This window comes from Lagenorhynchus albirostris, chromosome 16 (genome assembly GCF_949774975.1).
Source record: "Lagenorhynchus albirostris chromosome 16, mLagAlb1.1, whole genome shotgun sequence".
Lineage (NCBI taxonomy): Eukaryota > Metazoa > Chordata > Mammalia > Artiodactyla > Delphinidae > Lagenorhynchus > Lagenorhynchus albirostris.
Genome location: NC_083110.1, coordinates 53,382,136 through 53,407,475, shown reverse-complemented (window position 1 = coordinate 53,407,475; position 25,340 = coordinate 53,382,136). Strand labels below are relative to the sequence as shown.

Here is a 25,340-nt window from a genome sequence, read left to right as displayed (position 1 = left end):
GTTCCTCCTTGAAACTCCCAGGGTTCTTTGTCCCCTCTCTTAGCACTAAGATCCGCCTGGATTCCTGCTGTGTGAACAAGGTTGGAGACCAAGCTGCACTCAGCCCGGCCTTCTGGAGTAGTGCGTCTTGGGAGAAATCACAGACAGGGGACAAGCAGCAGGAGTATGTGCCTCACTGCCTATCACACTTTGGGGCCTTGTGTAGACATCTGTCAGCACACATGTCAGACTCTAGGACAAGACCCCTGTCCAAGGCTGTGGGGCTTTTAAATTGTTTATCTGGGAAGCCTCAGCCCCTCCCCCGGCCTGAGAAGGTCCCCGGAGGCCCTTGCCTCACAGTTATAGCCCTAGGACGCGGTGGTGCTTGGTTCCCCATCCCTGCTCTGCCACCTCAGCCTTCATGGTGGTGGGAGCACAGCCCTCCCCTGGCATGACCTGGGATCTAGAGTGCAAGCTTGTGTTACAGCTTTCTGTGGGGACATATCAGTGGCCTGGTCTGCCACCCCAGCTTTCTCCCAGGAAGGATTGCACTCCTTCCGTGAGGCCAGCCTGCAGGAATCAGCCAAGTTAACCCCTACCTCTCACCAGCCCTTTTAGATTGCAGGCTCTCTGAAGGTAGGATGGATGTCTGGTTCACCTTCATGTCCTCGCAGTACCTAGTATGTTTGTCTGGCTGTCAGTGGTTTAGGAATGGAGAAGAGCAAGCCCAACGAAGGGACTAGATGAACCTTCCCTCTCCTTGTATCCATTCTTAACCATTTTGTTCCTCTTTGAGGAACACGCACACACATGCACACACACACAGAATCTTGCACACAGGTACCCTATCAATCAATGAGTCCTGGTTCAGAGCCCCTGCCCTAGAACGCTGGTAGGTTCCACTTACCCCCATCTCCGCATTATCTCATTCTGTGCCACACCCTATCTGCACACCCCTGCTCGCCTTCACTGAATCTGTGCACGCTCTAATCTTTCCACAGCAGAGGTGTTGGCTGTGGTACTGATTTGGAACCCGGTTATACTCTAAGATTTGTTGAAAGTGATTGCTTTTTACCCTTGCTCCAGAGAGAGTACGTTAGCTAGCCATGACCCTGAGGAATAATCGCTTCCTGGAAAGCGCAGGTTTTACTTGATGTTCAAAAGATGATCTTTAAGTGGACAGTCCATTCTTGAGCCCCCCTGAGGAGACGGGGCCTCTTTCCTCACAATCACTGAAGCCAGCCCTGCAAGACGTCCCGAGTTAAAGCTTCCAGAAGTCTGTTGTTTGCGACCAGACCTGTCAGCCTCAGACAGCAGCCTGCCTCAAATGTTTTGGCTTTTCTCCACACCATCGTCCTCTTGTTTTCACCCTACCCTCATGGCCTCCATGGTGGTTGACTTTTCCCCATAAGGTCTTCTTTCATGATTTCCTGAGTCACTACCTTCAGCCTGTATTTGTTTGACGGCCGGAGCCATTTCCTATTTGGTAACTTCTGGGGTTTTTATGGGGGTGGAACATGCCCAGCACTGCTTCCTTCTCTTTCCATTCAGCCGTGTTCTCTGTGCCACAGATTCTGGCTGCGACTCAGTCACTGACACTGAGACCGAGGACGAGAAGGTCCTTCCCTACTCGGAGCAGCAGGGCCTGCCATCGAAGACTTCACCTGGGAGCCTGATGGTGGTGCAGCCGGACCGCATCCGCTGTGGGGTAGGCACTGCTGGGGCTGGTGGATGGATGTTGGAGCATGGGCTTTGGGGCTTTTCAGTGGAAGTTTGTTGTAGTAAAGGGAGCGGGGTTCTCCTGTTGCACCTTACTATAATCCCAGCCTTCCTGTGGGGTTTCCCTGTGCACTAGCTACCCTGGGACCCCCGGTGCCTGGGCCCTGGGCACACCTCACTCCTTTAAGTCAAAGGGAGACGAGCCCAGGAATGTATATGTCATCAATCTAAGACATTAAGTTCATGATCAAAAACTTAGAACGTGTTGAAGACCAGCAGACATGAATATTACAAAACACTTATATGCCAACCCTGAAGTTAGAGGCCTGGGTCTGTTCCTTCCAGCCTAGCGCTGGGCATTTTGAGAGCTTGCTTCTCCATCAACTGGCCCCCTTTACGGCCCAAATGAATGCCTTGAAGCTCGGTGGCTGAAACTTGCTGCCCAGCATTGCTTGCAAAAGGGAGAAAATTAATGCCTGAGCATGTGACTAACGTTTTCAGGGGTAGGACCTATGTTAAGAGGTGACCTGAATGTGATGGCCAACTGATGGGCCACTGTCATTTGAATCCTACCATAGTATTGATAGTTTTTCATTATCTTTCTTTTCCTGATGAGAAATGTGTGATATTGGTTCAGAGCACTGAAACACTTTTTTGTGGGTAGGAGCCCTGTGCTAAGTTTGCCACTGTGGGCTCCTGTAGGCAAGAGTGCACGATGGCCATGGAAATGGGAAGTCCTAGCTTCCCTGCACTTGTGAGTGGTTTTCTGCGCGGCCTGAGGCCACGAGGCATTGGGCAAGGACTCCCTCCATGAGGGCTGCAAACTGCTGCTTCGGGCTGGATTGAACTCATAGACATGTTTGGTTCCAGCTGCACAGTGTTTAAAGAGTTAGGCATGAAAACCTGTTTCCAGCCTCCTTTGAATCAGAATCTGGTAATACCAGGCCTGAGATGAGCAGCTGGGCCAAGTGACCCTTTAGATGGGGCTGTGCATCCCCAGGTCGCTGGTTCTCATCACTCCCCTTTCTTTGTACCCACTTCACTCCTTTTCCTTACCGTCCAGGCCTTTGTAGTGGGCATTTCAGTTTCCATTGCCCTCGTACTCCTTCCTGCCTGCCCCACGCCCCTTTCATCCTGAGACCACGCTGGTGGGTGCCTGTGGGGAGAGGATTTAGAACTAAAGGATGATGCCCCTCCCATGGTCCCTGGTTTTCCAGGCTTTGGCTCCTTCTCCTGTGCTGGTTGCCACTGACGCAGGATTCTCACTGTTGCCTGCTCCAGGTCCCTGGCTCCTGGGGCAGCTAGGCTGGGGTTGGGTCATGACTGTCAATAGGAGAGACACACTCGTCTTCTCTGGCTCCCCATGCTCCCTGGGAGAAGGGGCAGGTGGGAGAGGGCTAGACCTGCAGTGGGAGTCAGGTCAACCACAAACACACTCACATTCACCCTAAGCAGTCTCCGTGAGCCAGGACCACATCCCCCTCCCACCTGTTCTGGAATCGTGGCCCTTGTCACGAAGGCCTACTATAAGGGCTGGAGAGCAGAATCTTACAATGAACATTTGGGGATTAGCTGTGGCCAGAAATTTCTCCTTTTCCCCTGCTTTTTAGAGGGCCTGTTCTTTCCAGTTCAGTGTCTTAAGAGCTTAACCGCGTAACCAGCCCAGTAAAACAGATAATTCTATTTAGCAGGTTTGGCAGGAGGTCTCAAAGCAATGTAAAATAGCCACTTAGGTTGCTCAGTGCCTTGGGAAAATTAATCCTCCAGTAAGTTATTTTTGTCCATCTAAGAACAGCATAAATTGCAGAACCCAAGAGGGCTTCTCTAAATCAGTACCTCTCACTCTGTAAGGTGCATGAGTCACCCAGGGGTCTTGGTAAAATGCAGACTCTGGTGTGGTCGGTCCAGGCAGGCTTGAGATTCTGCATTTCTAACAAGCTTTCAGGGATGCCAATGCTGCTGGTCCCTTGGCCTCGCTTTGAGTAGCAAGGCTGATCTAGAATAGTGCTTCTCAAACTATCTGTGGTGAAGAACTTTTAAAAATGTTTGTTGTTTTAAATTTCCAATTCTGCCATGGACCAATACTTTTATAATATACAACAAAAAAGAAATGCTATAAAAATTAAATAAAAAGGCATATGAAATACAAGCCCCAGGTTTTAAAATTATTATTAGGTTTGACAGACATAAAATTACTCTATCAAATTGCTATTAAGGTTTATAAATGTTCACTCTTGGGTTTTGTAACTTGTCTTGTTGGGACCCGTGGCCAGCAGTCACTGCCCGCCACTGGACTGCAGACCCCACCCTGCTCTGGAACAGCCTCACTAGGTAGAGCGGGGGCTGCAGAAGCTGGGGAGGCCCTCTGGCTCAGCACCCTAACAGGAGGGAGAAGGGACAATGACCGGTTTCCCGTTCCAGGCAGAAACCACTGTCTACGTCATTGTGAGATGTAAGCTGGATGAGAGGGTGACAACAGAAGCCGAATTTTCTCCTGAAGATTCTCCCTCGATAAGGGTGGAAGCCAAGCTGGAGAATGAGTACACCGTCTCCATGAAAGCTCCCAGTAAGTTGCCCCATTTACCTCCAGAAATTAGGCATCATCATGTGAAGAGGCCCCCTCTTACTTTCTTTTACTTGCCGACAACTGTCTTCATCAGCCACTGAGAAAAGTGACAGCCAAGATGTGGATTTGGTTGCCATGTTCTATTTAAAGGAAAAGGAAGTTATATAAACATATACGTGTGATTGGGGCGGGGGGAGATGGATATACTAAAATGTTTATAAAGTTCATATATTAACATTTTTTGAAATTAGAGAAAAATAGGAAAAGTAGGGAAAAAAGTCATCTGACACCCTACCAGTCTTTTGTGCCTTTTTTCATAATTTTTATAAACATAGTTGTTCCAATAGTATCTATTACCTTATATTCCGTTTTTCTTTATGTAATCTTAATTCATTCTCTCTTCATCCCTTTACCCCTGTACTATTATAGGGAGTTTGTAACTTTCTATTTTATAACATATTTTTTCTATTACAAAAGTAATGTGTGCTCAATACAGCAAACTTGGAGAATACAGTAACCATAAAAGAAAGTAGATAGAAAATTACCCATATGCCCACCCTGCCAAGGAAATCACTGGTTTCTGTATTTTCCCACATCTGTGTACATAGCTTTATGTCTTGTAACCAACTTCCGTTACCTGGAAATACACTATGAATATTTTCCCATGTTAATAAATACTCTTTTACAAAATGATGCTTAATGGTTGCAAGGTATTCCATTGTATAGATGTACCATAATTTATAAAACCAGTTCCTTGTGTTGGATGTATATCTTAAAACCATAATGTTTAAAGCTATATAATACTCAGTTGAATAGAAGTATCATCTTTAAATTTTTCATTTCCTCATTGTTGCATATTTATGTAATTTCTGATTTCCTACTGTCTTATTTTATTTTTTTTAATTTTTTAAACATATTTATTGGAGTATAATTGCTTTACAATGAATGGTGTGTGAGTTTCTGCTGTATAGCAAAGTGTATCAGCTATATGTATACATATATCCCCATATCCCCTCCCTCTTACGTCTCCCTCCCACCCTCCCTATCCCACCCCTCTAGGTGGTCACAAAGCACCGAGCTGATCTCCCTGTGCGATGTGACTACTTCCCACTAGCTATCTGTTTTACATTTGGTAGTGTATATATGTCAGTGCCACTCTCTCTCTTCGTCCCAGCTTACCCTTCCCCTGCCCCGTGTCCTCAAGTCCGTTCTCTATGTCTGGTTTTATTGTCTTATCGTTTTAAATGATGATATATTGAGCATCTTTATGCAGGCAGGGTTTTTTTCTTTTGTGTTTAGGATTATGTCCTTGAGATGGAATCCCTGAAACAATGGGCATTTTTAAGGGTCCTGGAAGATAGTGCTTAATTGCTTTATGAAATATTACTATTCTCGTTTATTTGCTATATTGTCACCAATGCTAGGCATTATCACTTTGAATATTTTTGCTAATTTGATATGTTTCTAAAAAGTAGTCCATTGTTTTAATTTGCATTCCTTTGATTTCTAGCGAGGTTAAATATTTTTCCATGTTCTCTACTTGTCGCATTTCCTCTTTTGTGAATCGAATCTTTATGGTTGGTGTATTTTTAATTTTTTCTTTCCCCCTCAAAACCCCTTCCTGTGGTGTAGAAGAGAGAGAGCACCCAAGGAGAGCACATAGTAATGACGGCAGCAGAGCAAGTGAATCAATTCTACTGGCCCAATGGGGTGGAAGCTCGGCGGAGTCCCACCGCCAGGTCCCACCTCTGGCGACCACTGCCCTTTGTATAAAGTGCTTTAAATTCAACTATTCTTCCTGTCTGTTGTGACACTGGGCCTACAGTAATGAGCAAAACAGATGAAAATCTTCCGAAAGTTAAATTGCAGACCCAGTGAGGATAATTCCTCTGACTCAGAGCCCTCCCGTGTGTTAGTGTGCCCACCGCTACTTCTACTGTTTCCCTCACTTCCCAATCCTGCAGCTCACCTCCAAGATCTTTCTTCCAGTCCCCAATTAATTTCTTCACCATTTAAGTAATCCATGAACGCTTTTCCCTGTACTCTTGTACTACAAAAAGCGAGTGGTTTTATGGTATCTTTTCTTCTGTTCAGAGCTTTCATCTGGGAATGTTTCTCTGAAGATATATTCTGGGGATTTAGTGGTGTGCGAAACCATTATCAGCTATTATACTGACATGGAGGAAATTGGGAATTTACTGTCCAATGCTGCAAATCCTGTGGAGTTCATGTGTCAGGTAAGGATGGTGAAAGGACACTGGAGTTTTCTAGACCTGTAGTTTCTGGTCATGGTTCACCAGTCTCAAATCTGCTGGATGGGAGATAGCTGGATTTAAAATCTGACCATCTTCACTTTTGTATTTAGGCCTTTAAAATTGTGCCCTACAACACAGAGACCCTTGATAAACTGCTAACAGAGTCCCTAAAGAACAACATCCCTGCAAGCGGGCTGCACCTCTTTGGAATCAACCAGCTGGAAGAAGAAGATATGATGACAAGTAAGTCAACAGTCCAACCTCAGGAAACCAGCAGTGGGTTGATTCCAGTTCGTCGGTTTCAGCGTGCAGTCAGCCCATGCTCATGTTTTCTGCTGGGTCCTGCTCTACAGCTCATCCTCTGAGAAGCAGTCATTCTTCTCTGGCTAGCCCGGGATTCTTCCAAATTGAAAATCTGAATATGTCATCCCCTTACTAAAAAACACTTTGTGTTTCCCACTTGTCTTCTAGATAAAGTCCAAACTCCTCAACCTTTATACAAGGCCTTCCCAAGGGCTCCTGCTGCATTTCTGCTCTCACCTCTCTCTACTCTCTCCCTTGGCTTCTGTGCTCTGCTCTGTGGAAGGTATGAACTTCTTTTACCTAATGAAAATTCCGCCCTGCCTCTTGCCACCTCGACCCATGGGAACGCAGTTTCTTCCTCCCCTCATCCTGCAGCACTTCCTCAGGTAGGTTCCATCTACGTGCTACAGCTCCCCTAGCATGTTGGGTTCTTGTACTCTTCAGCTGTGCCTGTCTTTTTTGCTAGTCTGTCAGCTGAATGACGACAGGGACAGTGCCTGGTGGCTCACTGTAGGCTCAAAACAAATATTTGTTTGATGAGGGAGGAGCAGTCTCATGGGCACATGTGACATGCCAGGAGCTGGGAGAAACACTTGCATGGGGATGATGCCTGGCGTGCCTGGTACGGTTCTTTTGTAGACACCACTCTTCCTTCACATCTCAGCTGCACTACACAAATGGGACCCAAGCCCCTGGTTACCCAGTGCCTGCGTTCCATCTTTCCACAGCCTCGGAGAACAATAAGGATGAGGTTATATTACCTTCATGTCCTTCTCCTGGGCGCATTCTCTTGTTGCCTCTCTCCATTTTCCTACTGTGGAATGTTCTCACGTCACTTCCAACAGGTGTTAATATTCTCTATTCTTGAACTTGAGGCTCAGGAGGGAGTATTTCTTTTTTTTCTTTTTTTTTTTTTGGTATGCGGCCCTCTCACTGTTGTGGCCTCTCCCATTGCAGAGCACAGGCTCCGGACGCACAGGCTCAGTGGCCATGGCTCATGGGCCCAGCTGCTCCGTGGCATGTGGGATCTTCCCAGACCGGGGCACGAACCCATGTCCCCTGCATCGGCAGGCAAACTCTAACCACTGCGCCACCAGGGAAGCCCAGGAGGGAGTATTTCATAGTTTGACAATCATGGGGGATCCTGGGGACATTTTCAGACCTTCGTTCCAAGGATCATATCCTGGTGAATAGGAAGCTGAGTTTGTCTTATTAAAAAAAATACATATGGGGGCTTCACTGGTGGCACCGTGGTTGAGAGTCCGCCTGCCAATGCAGGGGACAAGGGTTCGAGCCCTGGTCTGGGAAGATCCCACATGCCGTGGAGCAACTAGGCCCGTGAGCCACAACTACTGAGCCTGCGTGTCTGGAGCCTGTGCTCCGCAACGGGAGAGGCCGCGACAGTGAAAGGCCCGCGCACCGCGATGAAGAGTGGCCCCTGCTCGCCGCAACTAGAGAAAGCCCTCGCACAGAAACGAAGACCCAACACAGCAAAAAATAAATAAATAAAAAGCAGTTTAAAAAAAAAAAGCAGTTTTTAAAAAAAAAAAACATATGTATGTGTGTGTGTATAATATATATATGCACATAAAGAATATATGTATATATACATCTATCTATCACTCTTGGGTTTAGAAATCAACTTTTATGAAAATTAAAAAAAAAGGTTTGTCTCCCAACTCCACAACACAAACACGTCTATTTCCTTGGTTGAGTTTAACTTGCTGTATCCAGATATTAGTAGGTGGAGGGTGTCATGGGGATCCAATGACTCTCAGAAGTACTTTGTTTCCCACGAATCAGAGGGTTAATGGGCATCCTGGGGTTCCCACGCATTAATACCATCATTCAAAACCTGTCCTAAACAAAGAGCTCATTGAAAACCATCTTGTTAATCTTTCCAGGTCCCTTTGAGATAGTCTGGAAATATTTTCTAGTTCAAAACTAAGGGCCACAGAAAGGCTAAGGAACAGCCCCAGGACTACTTGGCATACTTTATGAAATTGGGTGTAAGAGCTAAGAAGATGGATTTTTTTTTTTTTTTTTTTGGCTAGGCCACATGGCTTGCGGGATCTTAGTTCCCTGACCAGGGATCAAACCTGTGCCCACGGCAGTGAAAACGCTGAGTTCTAACCACTGGACCGCCAGGGAAGTCCCAGGATTTCTTTCTTTTAATCAGCATAAAGCAGTTGTTTTAAAGTGCTCTGAAATTTTAAGAGAATGTCGAAACATGATCCCTGTTGTACTTTGTGGCTGCTGCTTAAGCCCTTGGAACATCAGCACATTTTGAACTAGTGTTATTTCTCAGGATTCTCCAATCTTTTTAAAGAAAGAAGGTAGGCTATTAATGATTAGATTTGCTGATTAATTGACGTATCATTTCTTCTGTCATCTTCAGTGGTGCCACAGAGGAAGCTGTTAGTTGTTAGGTCAATCAACCAAGAAGTAACGATTGAGCACCTGCTGGATGCCATACTAGGCTTCTAGCTTCATCTCCATGAGCAAGGTGCCCCGTGCCTTCCTTTTTTTTTTAATCTTTTGGCCGTGCCATGCAGCAAGTGGGATCTTAGTTCCCTGACCAGGGATCGAACCCACGACCCCGGCAGTGGAAGTGCAGAGTCTTAACCACTGGACCTCCAGGGAAGTCCCCGCACCACCCCGTGCCTTCCTTTTTATCTGGCCATTAAGTTTTCCTTGACAATTTTTCAGATCAGAGGGATGAAGAGCTGCCCACTTTGTTGCACTTCGCTGCCAAGTATGGACTGAAGAACCTCACTGCCCTGTTGCTCACCTGCCCAGGAGCCCTACAGGCCTATAGTGTGGCCAACAAGCACGGCCACTACCCCAACACCATTGCCGAGAAGCACGGCTTCCGGGACCTGCGGCAGTTCATCGACGAGTATGTGGTAAGGTCGAGGCAGGAGAGGCTCTAGGATTGGAAATGCACCATGTGGTCCCAGGGCTGCCTTTTCACGAAAGACCTGGGTGGATTTCATCTCTAGCATGTTCTCACGTGCCTCTTCTGACAGGGCCAGTATGCATGGGCTTAAGAGATGAGTTCCGGAGTCACATGGATCTGGATCCAAATTCCTCACCAATACTTGTCAGCCATGTGCCTTTGGGCAAATCATGTATCTGTCCTCTGTCTCTCTCAGTTTCGTGATATGCGGGAGAAAGTTTATAATAATTCTACCCTTAGGGTTGTTTTGAGAATAAGAAGAAATAATATGTGTAAAGCACTGAGATCTGCCCTCGAAGAATTTACGGAGCATTGATAGAGTGAATCTGCTGAAGGTAGATGCTGACCCGTCTTTCTCAGTCACCTCCCCACCCACCTCCAAGGTACTTGGCAGGATGCTCCCAGCTCCCTCGCCCACCATCAGGCCCAGGTGAACTGTTAGGCTTGGTTCCTTCCTTAGCGGAGACCACAGTAGAGCTCTGCACCTGAGGCTTCAGGGAGGCCGACCGTGAGGCCCCACCTTCTGCTGACAACCTCTCTCTCTTTCTGAGCCTCTGCCCGTCTTAAGGTTTATCTGCTTCCCTGGTTTTGGACCCACAGATCCTCCTTGATCACTGACTTCTGGGTCTTTCTTTAAGTGTAATCTCATCCCATGCCTAGGCCTTGTTCCCTGCCCCGATATTGCTTCCATTGTTTTGGAGGCAGCTGCCCTTCCTGTCTTGACCCTTTTCTGGTTTTCCTCCATTTTCACAATTCACAGCAGTGACGCAGGAATAGCTCATCCTCTCATATGGGGCTGTGACCTCAAAAGGAACAATTAACACTACCTCCAGACAGGAGTGAGCCTGACACCTCCCCAGAAACTTAGCTTTCTGCTCTGTGCTTGACAGTCTACAAGGCAGCAACTCACTGAGACATACAGAGGAGGCCTCCCAAAATTTGGGGGGTGGTTAAATGTATTGAATAAACAGAATAGCATGAGTGCCTGTCTGGGGCATCATTGACGTAAATGAGGCTAAACGGTACTTACGGTCCACAGTGTTTACTTCACTTTGGAGTCACAAATGTATAAAATGCAGTGTTTCATTTCCCTGCCAATAGTTTTTATTAAGAACATACTGTATTCATATTAATCACTACTATCTATTGAATTTAGTTGATTGGCAAATACATTTTCTCCTTTAATCCTCATCACAGTCCTTTGAGGTTGACAGTATTGTTCTCTCTCTTCAACCAAGGAGGAAAAGGGCCTAGAAAGGCCGAGTCATGGTGCCAAGGGTCCCACACTAGTCAGGGTGGAGGTAGGATTTGAACCTAGCTGATGGTAAAGCTGGGGAGCATTCTCCTACTTTCTGTCACAGGGGCGTGGAAAGATGCACTTCAGGTTGCACTGAACTTAATCTGGTTCACATTTGTCATATCATCTTTGTTTTCTAAGTACAATCACTTCAACCGATGCATCTCCAGCATTGCCCCCAAAAGGTTGCTCCTCCGTGTTGTTCATGACCTCTAAGAACCATCCCATTTCCTCTTTCCACCATATCAGAACCAAATGCCAGACCTTGAGTCTCTAGCACTCCACTCCTTGGGGCTCATCAGGAAACCAACACAGAGTGTCAGATAGCAGATTAGCTCTCTTGGGGTGGTGATGATGAAAATGAGGATTTTTGTGGGTTGATGCTGAAATGATTGTGAAACACCAAAGTTTCTTACGAGGAAAAGTTGTGCAGGGGTTTCAGAGAAGCCACCTCTCTGGCTTCACAACCACCTGGAGGCAGAATGACAAAGGGGGCCTCTCTGACTTCAGGGCATTTCACCCAAGACCGTCTCTCTTCTTGGGCACAGGCTGTAAAACTGAGGCGGGCGCTTTGGAGCGGTGTGCTGTCAGGCACTTTGAAGCAGCCTAATAGAAAGAACAGGTGGAAGGAGCAGGAAGGAACTAGCGGACCAAGTCCCCAGGGGACTTCTGACTACACACAAGCGCAAGAGCACCTTGGCTGCAGCCCTGTTTAGCCCATTTGAATTTCCATTTGACTAATCAGCAAGGGTTATACCTTTGTGTGCCATTTGTTGCCATTTGAGAAACCACTAGGGTATAGTAGAAAGGTCAGAAGCCAGGATTGCAGACCCATGAATAAGGCACTAGATTTTTCTGAGCTTTGGTTTTCACATCTTTTGACCAGGGAATAGGAGACACTCTCAAACAGTGGTGGAAAGGATGCCATGAGATAATGTATAGGCACATCCGTAGCACTGTCCCTGACACGTAATAGGTACCCACGAGAAAGTTTTAAATTTGTATCCTCTGGGCACTGGACATTTAACGGGTGTCTCCTCTGAGTGCATAACTCTGTTCTTAGTGTTGGAGGAAGATACAAAGATTAAAACAAAGAACATAAAACAAAGAAAAAGACTTGGAGCCTGGCCTCAAGGGGCTTTCAGTGTGGTGGGAAATACAGACATGCGCACATAGTTGCAACCCTAATGCGCGTGAGGCTTTACTTTGCTGTCACAAGCCCACTCGAGGGCCTGACTCTACCCAGAGAGCCCGGCTGTGTCAGTGCGCCTGTGGGATCCCACCTTCTCTTTCAGGAAACTGTGGACATGCTGAAGAGTCACATTAAAGAGGAACTGATGCAAGGGGAGGAGGCTGACTCTGTGTATGAGTCCATGGCCCACCTTTCCACAGACCTGCTCATGAAGTGCTCCCTCAACCCCGGCTGTGACGAGGAGCTGTATGAGTCCATGGCGACCTTTGTCCCAGCTGCCACCGAGGACCTCTGTAAGTAGCACAGCGCAGTTCTGCTTCCATATTTCTGCTGAGAAACGCGTTTCTTCCTTCTGCTGTGTGTGGGGAAATTCCCTTGCTTACCCCCTGCCCCACTCCGGAGTGATGAAGATCCCATTTTACACAAAGTTAGACAGGTCATCATGTGCTGTGACAAGCAGAATCGTTCTCCACACTTCCTCTGCTATGACTCTGCTGTGTGACTGGAAAGTTTACAGAGTTGATGCAGGCGTTGCCTTGTGATCCAGAAGCGAAACCAGTGGCTTTTGACTTTGTCAGTTCCAACGGGCCCTTTTTATAGCAAACATTTTGTAATGCCCCCGCTACTACCCTGACATGAGATACATATAATATAACCTACCTACATATGAAATTTTTAGAAATCCAATATAAGTCCCAATTGAAATATAGAAGAGAACTCATAGGAGAGGAAATGCTCAGATGTGCCTCCATGCAAGGACATAGTGCATTAGTCAGTTGCAGTCACCTACACTCAGAATCACTGCCAATGTCACAGCCTCAAGTGCTGACCGACATGTTTATTGTATCAGTGACTTGGATACCGCCAGCAGCGCTGGCATCAATGCCTGGATTTTCCTAAATGGTGAATGATTCCTCACATTCTCTTCTCCATTTTCATAGTAATTGAATTCCTGGAAAATTTGGTGTATATCAAAACAATGCAAAAATACAAGTTGTATTTTATAAATGAAGCAGTTTAGCTTCTAGGCTCAGAAAATTATAAGCAGGGTTTTTTTGATAACCTGATTTTACTGGATTAATATATAATAAACTTATTTCCAAAATATCATATCTCCAGGATATGATTTTTTTTGTAAATTGCTTAACAAATTTTGCCCGTTTTTGTTTATCTTAATTCTTTTTAATAGCAAAAATAATACATTCTTCCAAAAATTGGAAACAAAAAAGAAATGTATAACTGAGTTATTAAAAGTTCATGACTCCACTCAACCAACTGATACAGCACTTGTAATAGTTTGGTGGGGAATTTTGCCCATATTTTTCCTTATACCTGCTGATATTAAATTTTAAAAAATATACATATAAACAGATATGTACAAATATACACATATGTATAAATATGTATCATAAGCAGTTTTTTTTTTAACCCATATGTGTATCTAGTGAAATATTTAAAAGTCATGAGGGACACAAAACAAGGCTGTCCCTCACACTGAAGGTTGTCTAGCATCTTTCTCCCTTCTGCTAAATGCCAGTAGTGTCCCTGCATCATAGTGACAACCCAAAATACCCTCATAGATTTTCCAAACACCCTCTAGAGGGCAGTGCCACTCCCCTTGAGAACCACTGGTCTAAATAAACATTGGCTTTCGATGCACATATCAGGGTTGAAGCAGGAGGACCACACAACCGGCCCTCTAAGGGCCTTCTTTATATGTTACCACCATTTGCTATGAGATGCTAAGAGCTCTGAAACACTGCCTACAACTTCTCCCTCCTTCCCTCTGGTCTAATAAATAGATTAAAGAAAGACAAGACAAATACCTATCAATGCATCCATCGCTTTATTGATAGAGGAATTTCTGGAATGGGCTAGATTGAGTATTGACAATTTTCAGCCTGAGGAGAAGCGGGGACCTGGGCCCACAAGGAGTTGGGCCTGATTTTCCCATCCATGAACGGAAAAGCAGGCATTAAGAGGGTGCTTTGGAGCAGGAAATGTGGGTGGGTCAGGGGGCCAGAGGTGAACCCTGACACCAGCAGAGCCTTTGACACTGCAACCCTAACACCTGGAAGATGTGGTCCAGTGGTTGTTAGGTGCTTGCTAGTCAGACTGGCTGTGCCTCTGGGGGAGGAGAAGAAAGAGGGAAAGAAAGGTAGAAGCTCTCTCTCAGCATCTAACTGGAAGGACTTGAAGTACTTGTGGAAGCTCTTCCCGAATGAGCCGTAACCCAGCAGGAAGGTGAGGAGAGAAGGCGTCATCCTCACCATCCACATCCTCTACCTCACTGAATCCTCAAAGCAACCATACAGGGGTGCTTTTATTAACCTGTGCTTTACAAATGAGGAAACTGAGGCACAGAGGGGTTAAGCAACTCCGCCAAAGTCTCACAGCTAATAAGTGATAGAGTCCAGGTTTGAACCCAGGTCTCTCTGTCTTTAGGACCATATTCCTTATTCTGTGCCAGAAGTTTCCATCTAACACCACAAATTTTAGTCGTGGTTTCTTTTAGAAAAACCATCTAGCAGCTCCAGCCACGCCTCCTCTTTTCGCGGCCCAGATGTTAGCTCACAAAACCGCCTCTGGCGCCCCTACCCTCGCACATCCATCCATCTCTCCGTGTACCCAACAAGCATTCCGGAGCATCTGTGTTTCTGCCACTTGCCGCTCCCACTCCTGGTTTTTGGTGAGACAACGGGGTGGAGGGAAGACACAGTCCTTTTCAGTCTGGAAGAGAGACTCATTCACAAAAGAACATTTGGAGAAAAACTAGTACGCCTCTGGGAAGCCAGAGACCATGCATCATCATTTCTGCCCTGTGTCCCTACGGTGGGGCAGTTGAACAATTGAAGGATCCCGCACTTTACTGGCAGTTGGTTTAGTGTTGACAGAGAGCCTTAACACCTCTTATCCCTCTAGATGCTCCAACACAGGAAACCCCCCCACCACAGCAGTGCAAAGCTGTACGGAATGCTAACAGCAGCCATCCCATGACTCCTGTGTGCTGGGCCTCTCACAGCGTGAGCGCTGAGCCTCTTCAGCACTTACCAAGGCGGTGGAGTGCTGTGGAGCTTGCCTGGTTTGTGGCCAGTTGGCATCTTGTAAAGTTCCAGGGGGTGGGGTGGGGGTGGGGAATTCTGGTTGCCGTGGAGCTAGAAGGAGGCCACCAACAGGCAGGCTGTAGAATTCTGCTGTTTGGGGAATGGGCAGAGGAAACCCTCTGCAGTTTTCACTTGCCAGATCATATAAACTCTGAATTTTCTGAATCTAGATATGATTTGTGTTTCTGTCTCTGTGGTTTAATCTTGAGAATGACCACTTACCTACTGGCCCAGAAGCAGCAGCAACTTGTACCTGGGGAGGAACCATTCATCTTACTACCAGTGACTCTCTAGGGGAGAAGGCAGTTTAGGTCATAAATAAGTAGGACAGACTGATAAATCTAAGATGCATATTTGTAACACCAGCCAGCACAGTAATCTTCTGGCCCTTTCAAGTCAACACACTGCTTTCATCTCTGTGATCTCATCTGAGCGTCCTGGGGCTTGGTGGATAAAGTTATCTTCATTTTATAGAGGAGACCGCTAAGGCTTCAAGATTTAGTAACTTACTTAAGTCTAATCGAGGGAGAACTAGGTCAGGAATCTGGGTCTGCATATTCCCAGGGGTCAAGTCTGTCAGCTGCCCACTGAGCTCGAGGACCCTCCTGGCATGCCCTTCTTCTAGGGTCAGAACTTGCCAGCCCGGGGACGGATACTTACAGGGGAGCTATTTCCTAAATCTAAATAGCGGAGGTTATCATTCGTTTTGTTACCATTCAACCCTAGAGGCTGAAAATAGGAAGGAAACTAGGCCGTGTTTATTCACTAGCTGACTCACTCGCTCACTCATTCATTCATTCACTCACAGGACAAACATTATGGAGTGCAGGCTCTATGCCATCTCCTTACGACAGCTTTGGAGGTCATCTGATCGTGTTGGGACAAATCTACCTCTTTCTGACTTGAGTTTTGGAAAGGGGATAGTAATGAGGTCCCCAGAGGGAATCCAAACAAGCACTAAGTAGGAAGATTGTCAGGGAAACTCCCAGTGTTGAATGAATTGGCTGGGCAGCAATGTTGGGTTCTGATCCTGAGATTTTATGATCCTTCCCCTGAACTTGCGTGTGTGGGTGCGTGTGCACACGTGTGCGCGCACACACACACACACAGGCACACACACACTCCTCATACTGTCTTTAGTTTAGATATGCTGCCACCAGGTGGTAACTACGTCTTTGTTATCAGACTTTCAACTTTGCTTTCAATTCTCTTGAGAATTTTGTGTTCAAACGCCCACAGATTTAAACCATCATTTTCCGCACCGTACTGTGTAAGAAATAAATGTCCTTAGGGTAAGCTTCTGCAAACACTAACTAAAAATCACAGCACACCTCTCTTTGGGTGTCTTCACTATCTCCTGATTTTTTTCTCATTTACTTCGTTTGCTTCTAACCCTGCCTTCAGAGAACGATGTGGTGGTCCTGGTGGTCCTTTGACTTAGGTAATACGTTTTGTGTGGAAAGCCTCACCGAGTGACTGGGCACTTTGGTAAGGCTCTGGGTACTAAGGCCTCAGGAGCCATTTCTGGGAGGCCCTCGTCCAGCTGTTACAAAGGCAATCCGCTTGCGGATTTAGTGCTGCTTGACTATCTCAGAGGTCTGTCTTTCTGCATCAGGAGAGAGGAGTAAAAGGAGAAAGATGCAATGTCTCGCTACTAGAGACTAAACTCACACGTGTCACACTAATCCATCCCAGAGGGCTGTTCTGCTTCCTGTGACCCTTGCGTTGAACGTTTCTTTTGCGCCCCTGCTCCCTCCACCTGGGTCTGTGGCTCAAGTTTGTGCGCCGTGGAGAGCCAGCTTAGCCCCAGCTAACTTGCTGACTTCCCTTAGCAACCTCTTTGGTAACTGCCGCCTTTGTAACAGATCATCTCCAGCAGTGTTTTCTTTACTGGAGCTCTCTGGTTACAGTCTCTGTGAGCAGGGTCCCCTCTGAGCTGGGGGCATAACTGGGCCCAGTGAACAGCCTCATAGCCCAGCCATGTAAGGTCTGAGCCCACCTGAAGGACCATTTGTAAGTAAAATTAAGTTACTGGAACATGTTGCCTTCCCCATCTGCACATTTGTTTTTTAACATCTTTATTGGAGTATAATTGCTTTACAATGGTGTGCTAGCCTCTGCCCTACAACAAAAGGAATCAGCCATATAGACACATATGTTGCCGTATCTCCTCCATCTGCACACTTTTCTCTCAAGAGTCTTCCTTCCTGCAGCCGCGGAGTCTCTGCCATCCTCCTGCTATTCATCTTGGGAAGACCCTGGCTAGTAGAGCCAAGAAGTGCCGTAGAGGCAGTGGGGCTGGGTGCAAGGCATGAGGTCTTACCAGCAAGGAACTCCCTCTGAGGCAGGGCTGGCTGTTCCTGTCTTGTCTGGGGCTGAAACTGACCTGGTGAAGCAGAGGGATCCTCCGGGCACTTCCTGGCTGCTGTAGCTTTTCCCTCCTCTAGATGTACAAGAACTGTGTTGTGGAGATAGGCACTTAGTGAAAGCATGCTGGATTGAATGTTTTTAAATTAATAAGATAAAATCCTCACCATCAGCAGCGACCTTGCTCCCCTCTGCACCTGCACAGCTGTGGGTCACACCCTCCCCGGGCACGGCATGCAGATCATTTTGCACTCTGGTTATGTACACGCTCCTCTGCTTACCTGTTCCTACTTCAGTTAGGAAGCGTGTATCATCCACAGGCTGTACACAACAGGTGCTCAATTATTTCTTGAATTTGAGAGTTACCAGAAAATAAGAAATCATCCTAGATGTTGTGGTGTGGAATTGTTTGTTGATGTTCCAGTGCAAGGACGTCACTTCCCTGATAGGTGGTAGTGAGATACCTGTTAGATGTCCCCGAAGGTGGGACGTCTTTGGCTGTTCCCAGCTGCCTTTTCTTTCTTGTCTCCATACATTTGCTTGTGCTGTTCCTGCTGCCTGAATTGCCCTTCTCTTTTCTCAGCTTGGGAAATGCCCAGATTCCTTAACAAAGCCCAAAGATCTCCGTATCCATGTATTCATTTGCTTATTACCCGTTAGTTTGTCCATTCTCACGTTCATTCATTCAACAACATTTATCAACCCCCTTGAGTGTTTAAGTCACTGTGCCGGGTGATGAGGAGTCAGTAAATAAGCTGGTATGATCTCTGCCTTCCAGAGCTTCCCTTCTAGCGGGAGAGTTGGATATTAAACAAAGGTACTGCATAACTGAATATATAACTACAAACTGTGACAGTACGATTGAGGAAAAAGACACGGTGCCCTCAAGAGGGCAGCTAGTAGAGAATGGATTGGGGGAGGGGTACCTGTGACTTAGCAAGTCATAGTACCCACTACACCAGATCAGGAGCTCATCCCGTGGACTCATTCCTGCAAGACAGAGGGCCTGTGTGCTTACCAGGAGCACTGCACTAAGGTACTTGTTGTCTGCTAAGAAATCCACGAAACTTAGCATGCTGCTTCTCCTAACCCTTTCATGCTTAGCTTCTTTTTCAATGTCAGTCACTCCTTAGCACCTCTAATTTCAGACTGCCATTTCTCCTCTCTCTGTCTCTGTTTCTCTGTCTCTGTTTCTGTCTCTGCCTCTCCCCTCGCCCAACTCCCTCTTTCTTCGTGTCTCATTGTCTCTCTCCCTCTCCTTCCCCCGCCACCTCTGCATGTGTGTGACTATCTCTTTCTCTCTGTCCCTGTCTCTGCCTCTCTGTCTCTGTCTGTCTCTCTGCTTCCCTTCATTTCTCCATGAGGGTATGGGAAGGTTGGACTTTCTTATTGACATGGTCCATCACAGCAGTCCGTTCCACCTGTGTGCAGATGGAACCAATCGGGTTTCAGGTTTTCTTCACATGTTTTACCATGCTGATCCTTGTTCTAAGCCTCTTTTCTGGCCACAAAAGCACTTGCTGAAAAAAAATTCTTTTGGCCTGCTTTCAGGGTTTGAGAGCCTTTCCAGAAGAATAGTTTCTCAGTATCCAACATTTTACTGTATTACATACTCAGATTAGGTTTTCTGTTAAATTAACAACACATAATCTGGATGGAGTTTCCACTGCAGCCGAGTGATCTAGATTTATGTCCCATGAGGAGTATCATATGAGCTTCTTTGAAAATTAGTTATTGCTCTTGATTCATTCCTTAATTACTTGCCTGCCTGCCTTCTCTTCATCTGCTCAAGCTTCTTTCTTCCCAGGAATGGTTTCTTTGGGATTGACTCCTTTGAAAAAGTATAGTGTAACGCTGCAGCTGCTTTTCCCAGAAGGAGACTGTGGCCCCAGAGTTTCCTTGTTATTGTTTTGGGGTTTTTTCCCAATGAAATGAAAGAACTTTGCACTTTTTCCTTAGACCAGCAGGTTTCAGCACATTTCAGTTTATCTAAGTGGTGAAGGTTAAATGCTTAGAATCTGAAGTACAAACCCTGAGCATCCAGGGACGCAGGGATCTGTTGCTGTGCTTTCCTTTTCAAAATGTCCTTTGTCTGGAAACGGACTCCCTTCACCTCCAGAATTTTCTATTTCAGTCGCTCCTGTTTTACTGTGTGCCTGGGTTGTATGTACGCATGGGTTGTCAAATTTACAGTTTGAGGGTTTTATCTCTCATTAAGTCCAAACCACCAGGTACTTTTTCTTTTCTCTTCTTTATGATTACGAAAGTAGTATCTGCTACTACGAGGACTTACTGCCTAATATAGCTATGGCAAATAGTGTTTTAAAAGTGATTTCATGTGTCAGTGTCAGTTAGCTGGCGTTGAGTGCCTGGGGAGCTGTGTTGAGAAGGATTCTGAGGCCACAAAGAGTGCTATGATTGAATAGGGATGTTTGCCTTGAGTACACAATAGGGACATGGAGGCCAATGTGTGTATCCACTGTTCCTGGTCTAATTCAAAGATACTTATGTTGAACTCAGTATAAAAATAATCATTTTATTTAAAATATAAATGGAAAGAAAAGTATTTTTCTTCATTTAAGGCAGTGCCCCTACAGAGACTCAACAGAGGCCTGTGCCCACCTCAGGCCAGGGCTACTGAGTCCATATGTGGACATGACAGGAAGGACTTGCTTGAGTGCACCCTGGTCCCTGTGCCCACTCCCCTCGCCAGTCCCACATGGGAAGGAAATTCATGACAGGTTGACTGTGCTCACATTTGGTCTTACCTGTGGTAGGCAGAATAATGCCCCTGAACCTATGAATATGCTAGATTACATGGCAAAGGGGAATGAAAGTTGCAGATGGAATTAAGGTTGCTAATGAGCTGGCCTTAAAATAACGGGAATATCCTGGATTATCAGGGTGGGCACAGTATAATCACAAGGGACCTTGAAAGTAGAAGAAAGATGGGAATTTCCTGGTGATCCACCGGTTAGGACTCAGCACTTTCACTGCGGTGGCCTGGGTTCAATCTCTGGCCCTGGTCGTGGCCAAAAAAAAACGTAAAAGAAGGAATCAGGTTAGACCAGAGATGGCACCATGAGAAGGACTCAGTTCAGCTGAGCTTTCTGTCCAACATTACTGGCTTTGAAGATGGAAGAAGAGGGCCTCGTGCCGAGGAGTGCAGGGCCTCTAGAAGCTGGAAAGGGCAAGAAGACTGAACCTCCCCTAGATCTCCCAGAAAGGAACGCAGTCCAGCCGAAACCTTGATTTAGCTCGGTGAGACCCATTTCAGACCTCTGAACTACAGAACTGGATGTTGTTTTAAGTCCCTAAGTCTGTGGTAATTTGCTACAGCAACAATAGAAAGCTAATAAACTGTCTAGGTTGCCTCAATATAATGATAACCATTAATATTTAGTGCCTAGTACTGTTGCTAAACATTTTATAAGCATCGTCTCAATTGGTTCATACAGTCTTCCTATGAGGTAGGTACTGTTATCCATACCCACTTTACAGATGGAGATATGAAAGCTTAGTGATATCAAGTAACTTGTCCAAGGACACAGAGCTGCTAAGAATCAGAGCCAGGGCTTGAACCCAGGTCTCCAGGATATCAAAGTGCACGCTGGTAATCACCACCTCTGACTGTGATCTTGACCTGCTTTAATAATAAAGATAATGGTAACAATAGTAATAGCAGCTAACATTCATTTAGCACTTCCTATGTGCTAGGCACTGTGCTTCTCATTTAATACTCATGACAAACCTATGATATATGTACTATTATTATCACCATTTTACAGACCGGAAAACAGATCCTGAGAGGATGTAAACTTGGCCCAAGATAATTGTGGGCAAAGAGTTAATGTAACAGCTCTCGTTTCCCTTTCTGCAGGAGAATTTGACCTTTGTTGACTTCCACTCTGTTACCCTGGTGACCTGATAAAAGCCATATGTCAATTATGTCTCTAGGCAACATTGCCTATGATAAAAATGGCCCCTAATTGGTGGTAAATTGCATCTGGAACTGAGAGGAGTTGTATGTAAACTATAAATACCTGAAAGGGACACCATACTTTGGGCTTCCCTGAGGGCAATGTCTCTGGATGCCTCTTATGGGGACCCTGGAAGCTAATGCCTCAGGAGTTGCTAATAAACTCCAGAGTTGAGAAATGCTGCTCCTTTGAGACACCATGGCAGCTTCTCCACCTGCCTGATATGGATCTTGTCTCCTTGCCTGCGAGTTGCTGGATTGGTGTAAAGACTGCCTTCGATGAGGAAGGCCGCTTGGTACTGTCCTGCTGGTCTGTATCCTCCATCCTTCTGAGTAGACTGGCACCAGCATGGCCCACGGTCATCTTGTGAGTCCAAGTGATCAGCTGGATCCAAAAAGTTGGATCTAAAAGTCAGTTGGACGGGTGGGTGTTGCAGTCCTATAGTCAGAAGTGGAAGAGTCAAAATTGGAAACTATGCATTCTGACCACAGTGCCCAAACCTCTCACCCTCCTTTTAGGGTGCCTAGAAATAGAAATAATTCTACTAAGGTCTCAGGACTGATCTTTAGCAGATCCTAGTTTGTCTCCTTCCAAAGTCATGCTCTTAACCACCAGTGAAAGCGTGACCGTAGAGTAAAAAGAGTTGTTTGTCACAGGTGGCTCATTTAGCCCTGCCTTGTTCATCGTACCCAGAGGTGCGTGGCTCACAGGAGTCCCTGGAAGGTGACTTGATAGTGTAGATGGACAGGAAAGGGTCAGCGTAGGTCATTCCCAGTGCTTATGCTTCTTTAGTTTTGCTGTTGCATTTCTTCCTCTCCTTTTCTCATCTCTTTCCCTCCTACCTGTTCTTCTTAAAAAAAAAACTTTTTATTTTGAAGTACTTTTAGATTTAGAGAAAAGTTGCAAAAATGCTACCCTTCCTGTATACCTTTCACCCAGATTTCCCTAATATTAACATCTTACATAACCAGAGTACAGTTACTAAAGCTGAGAAATTAACATTGGTGCAATTCCACTAACGAACTCCAGACCTTGTTCAAAATTTCACTGTTCCCCCTAATGTTCTTTTTCTGTTTGTAAGTAGGACTAGATGCTGAACCTAGATAGGATCCTGCAGTGCATGCTGTTATTCTCCTTAGTCTCCTCCAATGTGTAACAGTTCCTCAGTCTTTCCTCATCTTGACACTCTGGAAGAACACCAATCAGTTATTTTGTAGCATGCCCTTTAGTTTGGGTTTGTCAGATGCTTTCTGTGATTGGACTGAGGTTATAAATTCGGGGCAAGAATGCCATAGCAATGATGTTGCATCCTCAGTGCATTGTAGCAAAGGATCGTGATATCGACATGTCATTACTGGTGCTCATTCTTTTTTCTCTCTTTTCTTTTTAAAATTCTTTCTTTAACCCACATAAAATTCAGCACGTTATGATGGGGTCATAGTACCAGGGACAGAAGCCTGCCTCCTTGTTATAGAAGCGTGCCAGGTCCAGCCAGGACTGCTCTTGCTGTTTCCATTTTTCTTCTACATTTTGTTTTTCCAACACTCTTTGTAGCTCCTTCAATTTTGCAGCTACATCTCAGATGTGGAAATCAGTTGTCTCAAACTGAACTTTGTTAGTGAAGTAGCTAGGCCGTGCGTGTCTCTTTTACCACTGTCAGTGGGGGTGGCCGATTGTGTGTGTGAGGTTTGCGCTCTGGTGTTGCCAGCCTGGGAGATCTGGTTATTGGTGATTGAAACTGTCCTGATGCTGCTCTGCCCTCACTAGGTTCTTAGAGATGCTGGAGCCTGAGGGCGCTGTGGTTTCCTGGAGGATGCAGCACTGGGCATGACAGAGCCCAACGATAGGTCCACAAAGCTTTTCCCTCCCCTCATCTCTAGGGGTGTCTGATGCAAGCAAGTCTTTCCTTCAGGGTCTTTCCCTCTGTGTTTTATTGTTGTGTGAATGAAGAGTTTCAAAAGTTGGCTGGGTCAGGGTCAGGCAGCTAAGGGGTGAGGTATTGTAGGGGTAGGAGTCAGGAGGGTAGAGGAGGGTCCTGCTCCCAGTAAGGCACACCTGTAGGATATGTCTTTCTTCCCAATTTTCTAACTCCATGAGAAACATGTCCCATAAAACCACAATTAAGCAATTTAAATAGAAATCTCAAATAAGTGGCATTTTTCTGGTCTTGAATTTTTAAGGACTGAATTGTGAGTTCTTAGAAAATTTTTTAAAATATTTATTTATTTATTTATTTATTTTGGCTGTGCTGGGTCTTAGTTGCGGCATGTGGGATCTTTAGTTGCAGCATGTGGACTTCTTAGTTGCGGCAGGCATGTGGGATCTAGTTCCCAGACCAGGGATCGAACCCGGGCCCTCTGCATTGGGAGCTCAGAGTCTTACCCACTGGACCCCCAGGGAAGTCCCAGAAATTTATTTTTAAAATTAAAACACTTCTAGGTGTGTTTCAGGATCAGTACAGTCACCCTAATCTCTCTACGGTTTACTTTAAAGAATTCAATGTTGACAAGAGAAGTTCACTGAATTAACAGTTTACTCATTTGGAATTACAGGGCTCTGGACCAGAGGGTATCAAGGTACATTATATTCAATGTAATGTCTCCACTACACACATTTCAAGAAACATTAAACTGAAAAGGTAGAAAAAGGGAATTGCTTTATCTTCCCTTTTTTTGGATAATATTTAAGGTAACGAAAACATGATCAGAGCTCTGCATTTCTTTCCTTTATTTTTTCAATAGGATAGAAAAACTAGAATATAAAAAGATGAACAGTGAAAAAACCTTTCTCCAGTCCTTGTCTGTCATCTTTCTAGTTCCCAGGAAACCATTGGTCTTAATTTCTTATATCTCCTTCCAGAGTTTCTTTTTTGCATATACAGGAAAATACAAAAATAGAATCTTATTTTCCCCTTTTGGGGGCAAAAGGTAGCATATTAATTTTCAAAAATGTTGTATTTCTTAAAGATTCTGATTCATCAAGAATGTGTTTTTTTTTCTTTTGTCTCAGATCTTTTTTAAAAAAATTACATATTATAGCCCCCTATGAACCCCCTCTGGAACCTGATTGTCCTCCCTCCCTCCCAGAGGTAACCCCTACCATGAACTCAACATTTATCCTTTCCAGCATTTCAGCATGTTTTCATATGTTTACTAGATATTTATGAATTCATAAACTACATGTAGTATCATTTTATAGACCTTAAAACTTTATATAAAGTACTTTATATACTGAAAACTACTTTATATAAAATGCTTTATATACTGCAAACACCAGTCTGCAACTTTTTCACTCAACATTGTGTTTTGTTTCGTTTTATGGTCACAAAATTTATATTTAGATTATTAAAAGATTGTCAAAGTTTGAAACAAGGTCGGGTAAGACCTATGCTATGTAATAATGTAATATCTGGTCACTGGAAAGTTTAAAAATTAGTATGGACTTCCCTGGTGGCACAGTGGTTAAGAATCTGCCTGCCAATGCAGGGGACACAGGTTCGATCCCTGGTCCAGGAAGATCCCACATGCTGCAGAACAGCTAAGCCCATGCACCACAGCTACTGACCCTGCACTCTAGAGCCCGCGAGCCAAAACTGCTGAAGCCCGCGTGCCACAGCTAC

General features: G+C 45.4%; 1 protein-coding gene across 1 annotated transcript in view; it reads left to right on the top strand.

Annotated features, from left to right (window-relative positions):
* Window positions 1–25,340, top strand: part of PIK3AP1 (phosphoinositide-3-kinase adaptor protein 1) — a 113,599-nt gene that overhangs the window by 50,560 nt on the left and 37,699 nt on the right. Inside the window, exons 3-8 of the mRNA XM_060125739.1 lie at window positions 1,551–1,687; window positions 4,120–4,264; window positions 6,359–6,501; window positions 6,630–6,762; window positions 9,532–9,728; window positions 12,374–12,563. Coding sequence (XP_059981722.1) covers window positions 1,551–1,687; window positions 4,120–4,264; window positions 6,359–6,501; window positions 6,630–6,762; window positions 9,532–9,728; window positions 12,374–12,563 — 945 coding nt within the window. The remainder of the gene's footprint in view (window positions 1–1,550; window positions 1,688–4,119; window positions 4,265–6,358; window positions 6,502–6,629; window positions 6,763–9,531; window positions 9,729–12,373; window positions 12,564–25,340) is intronic.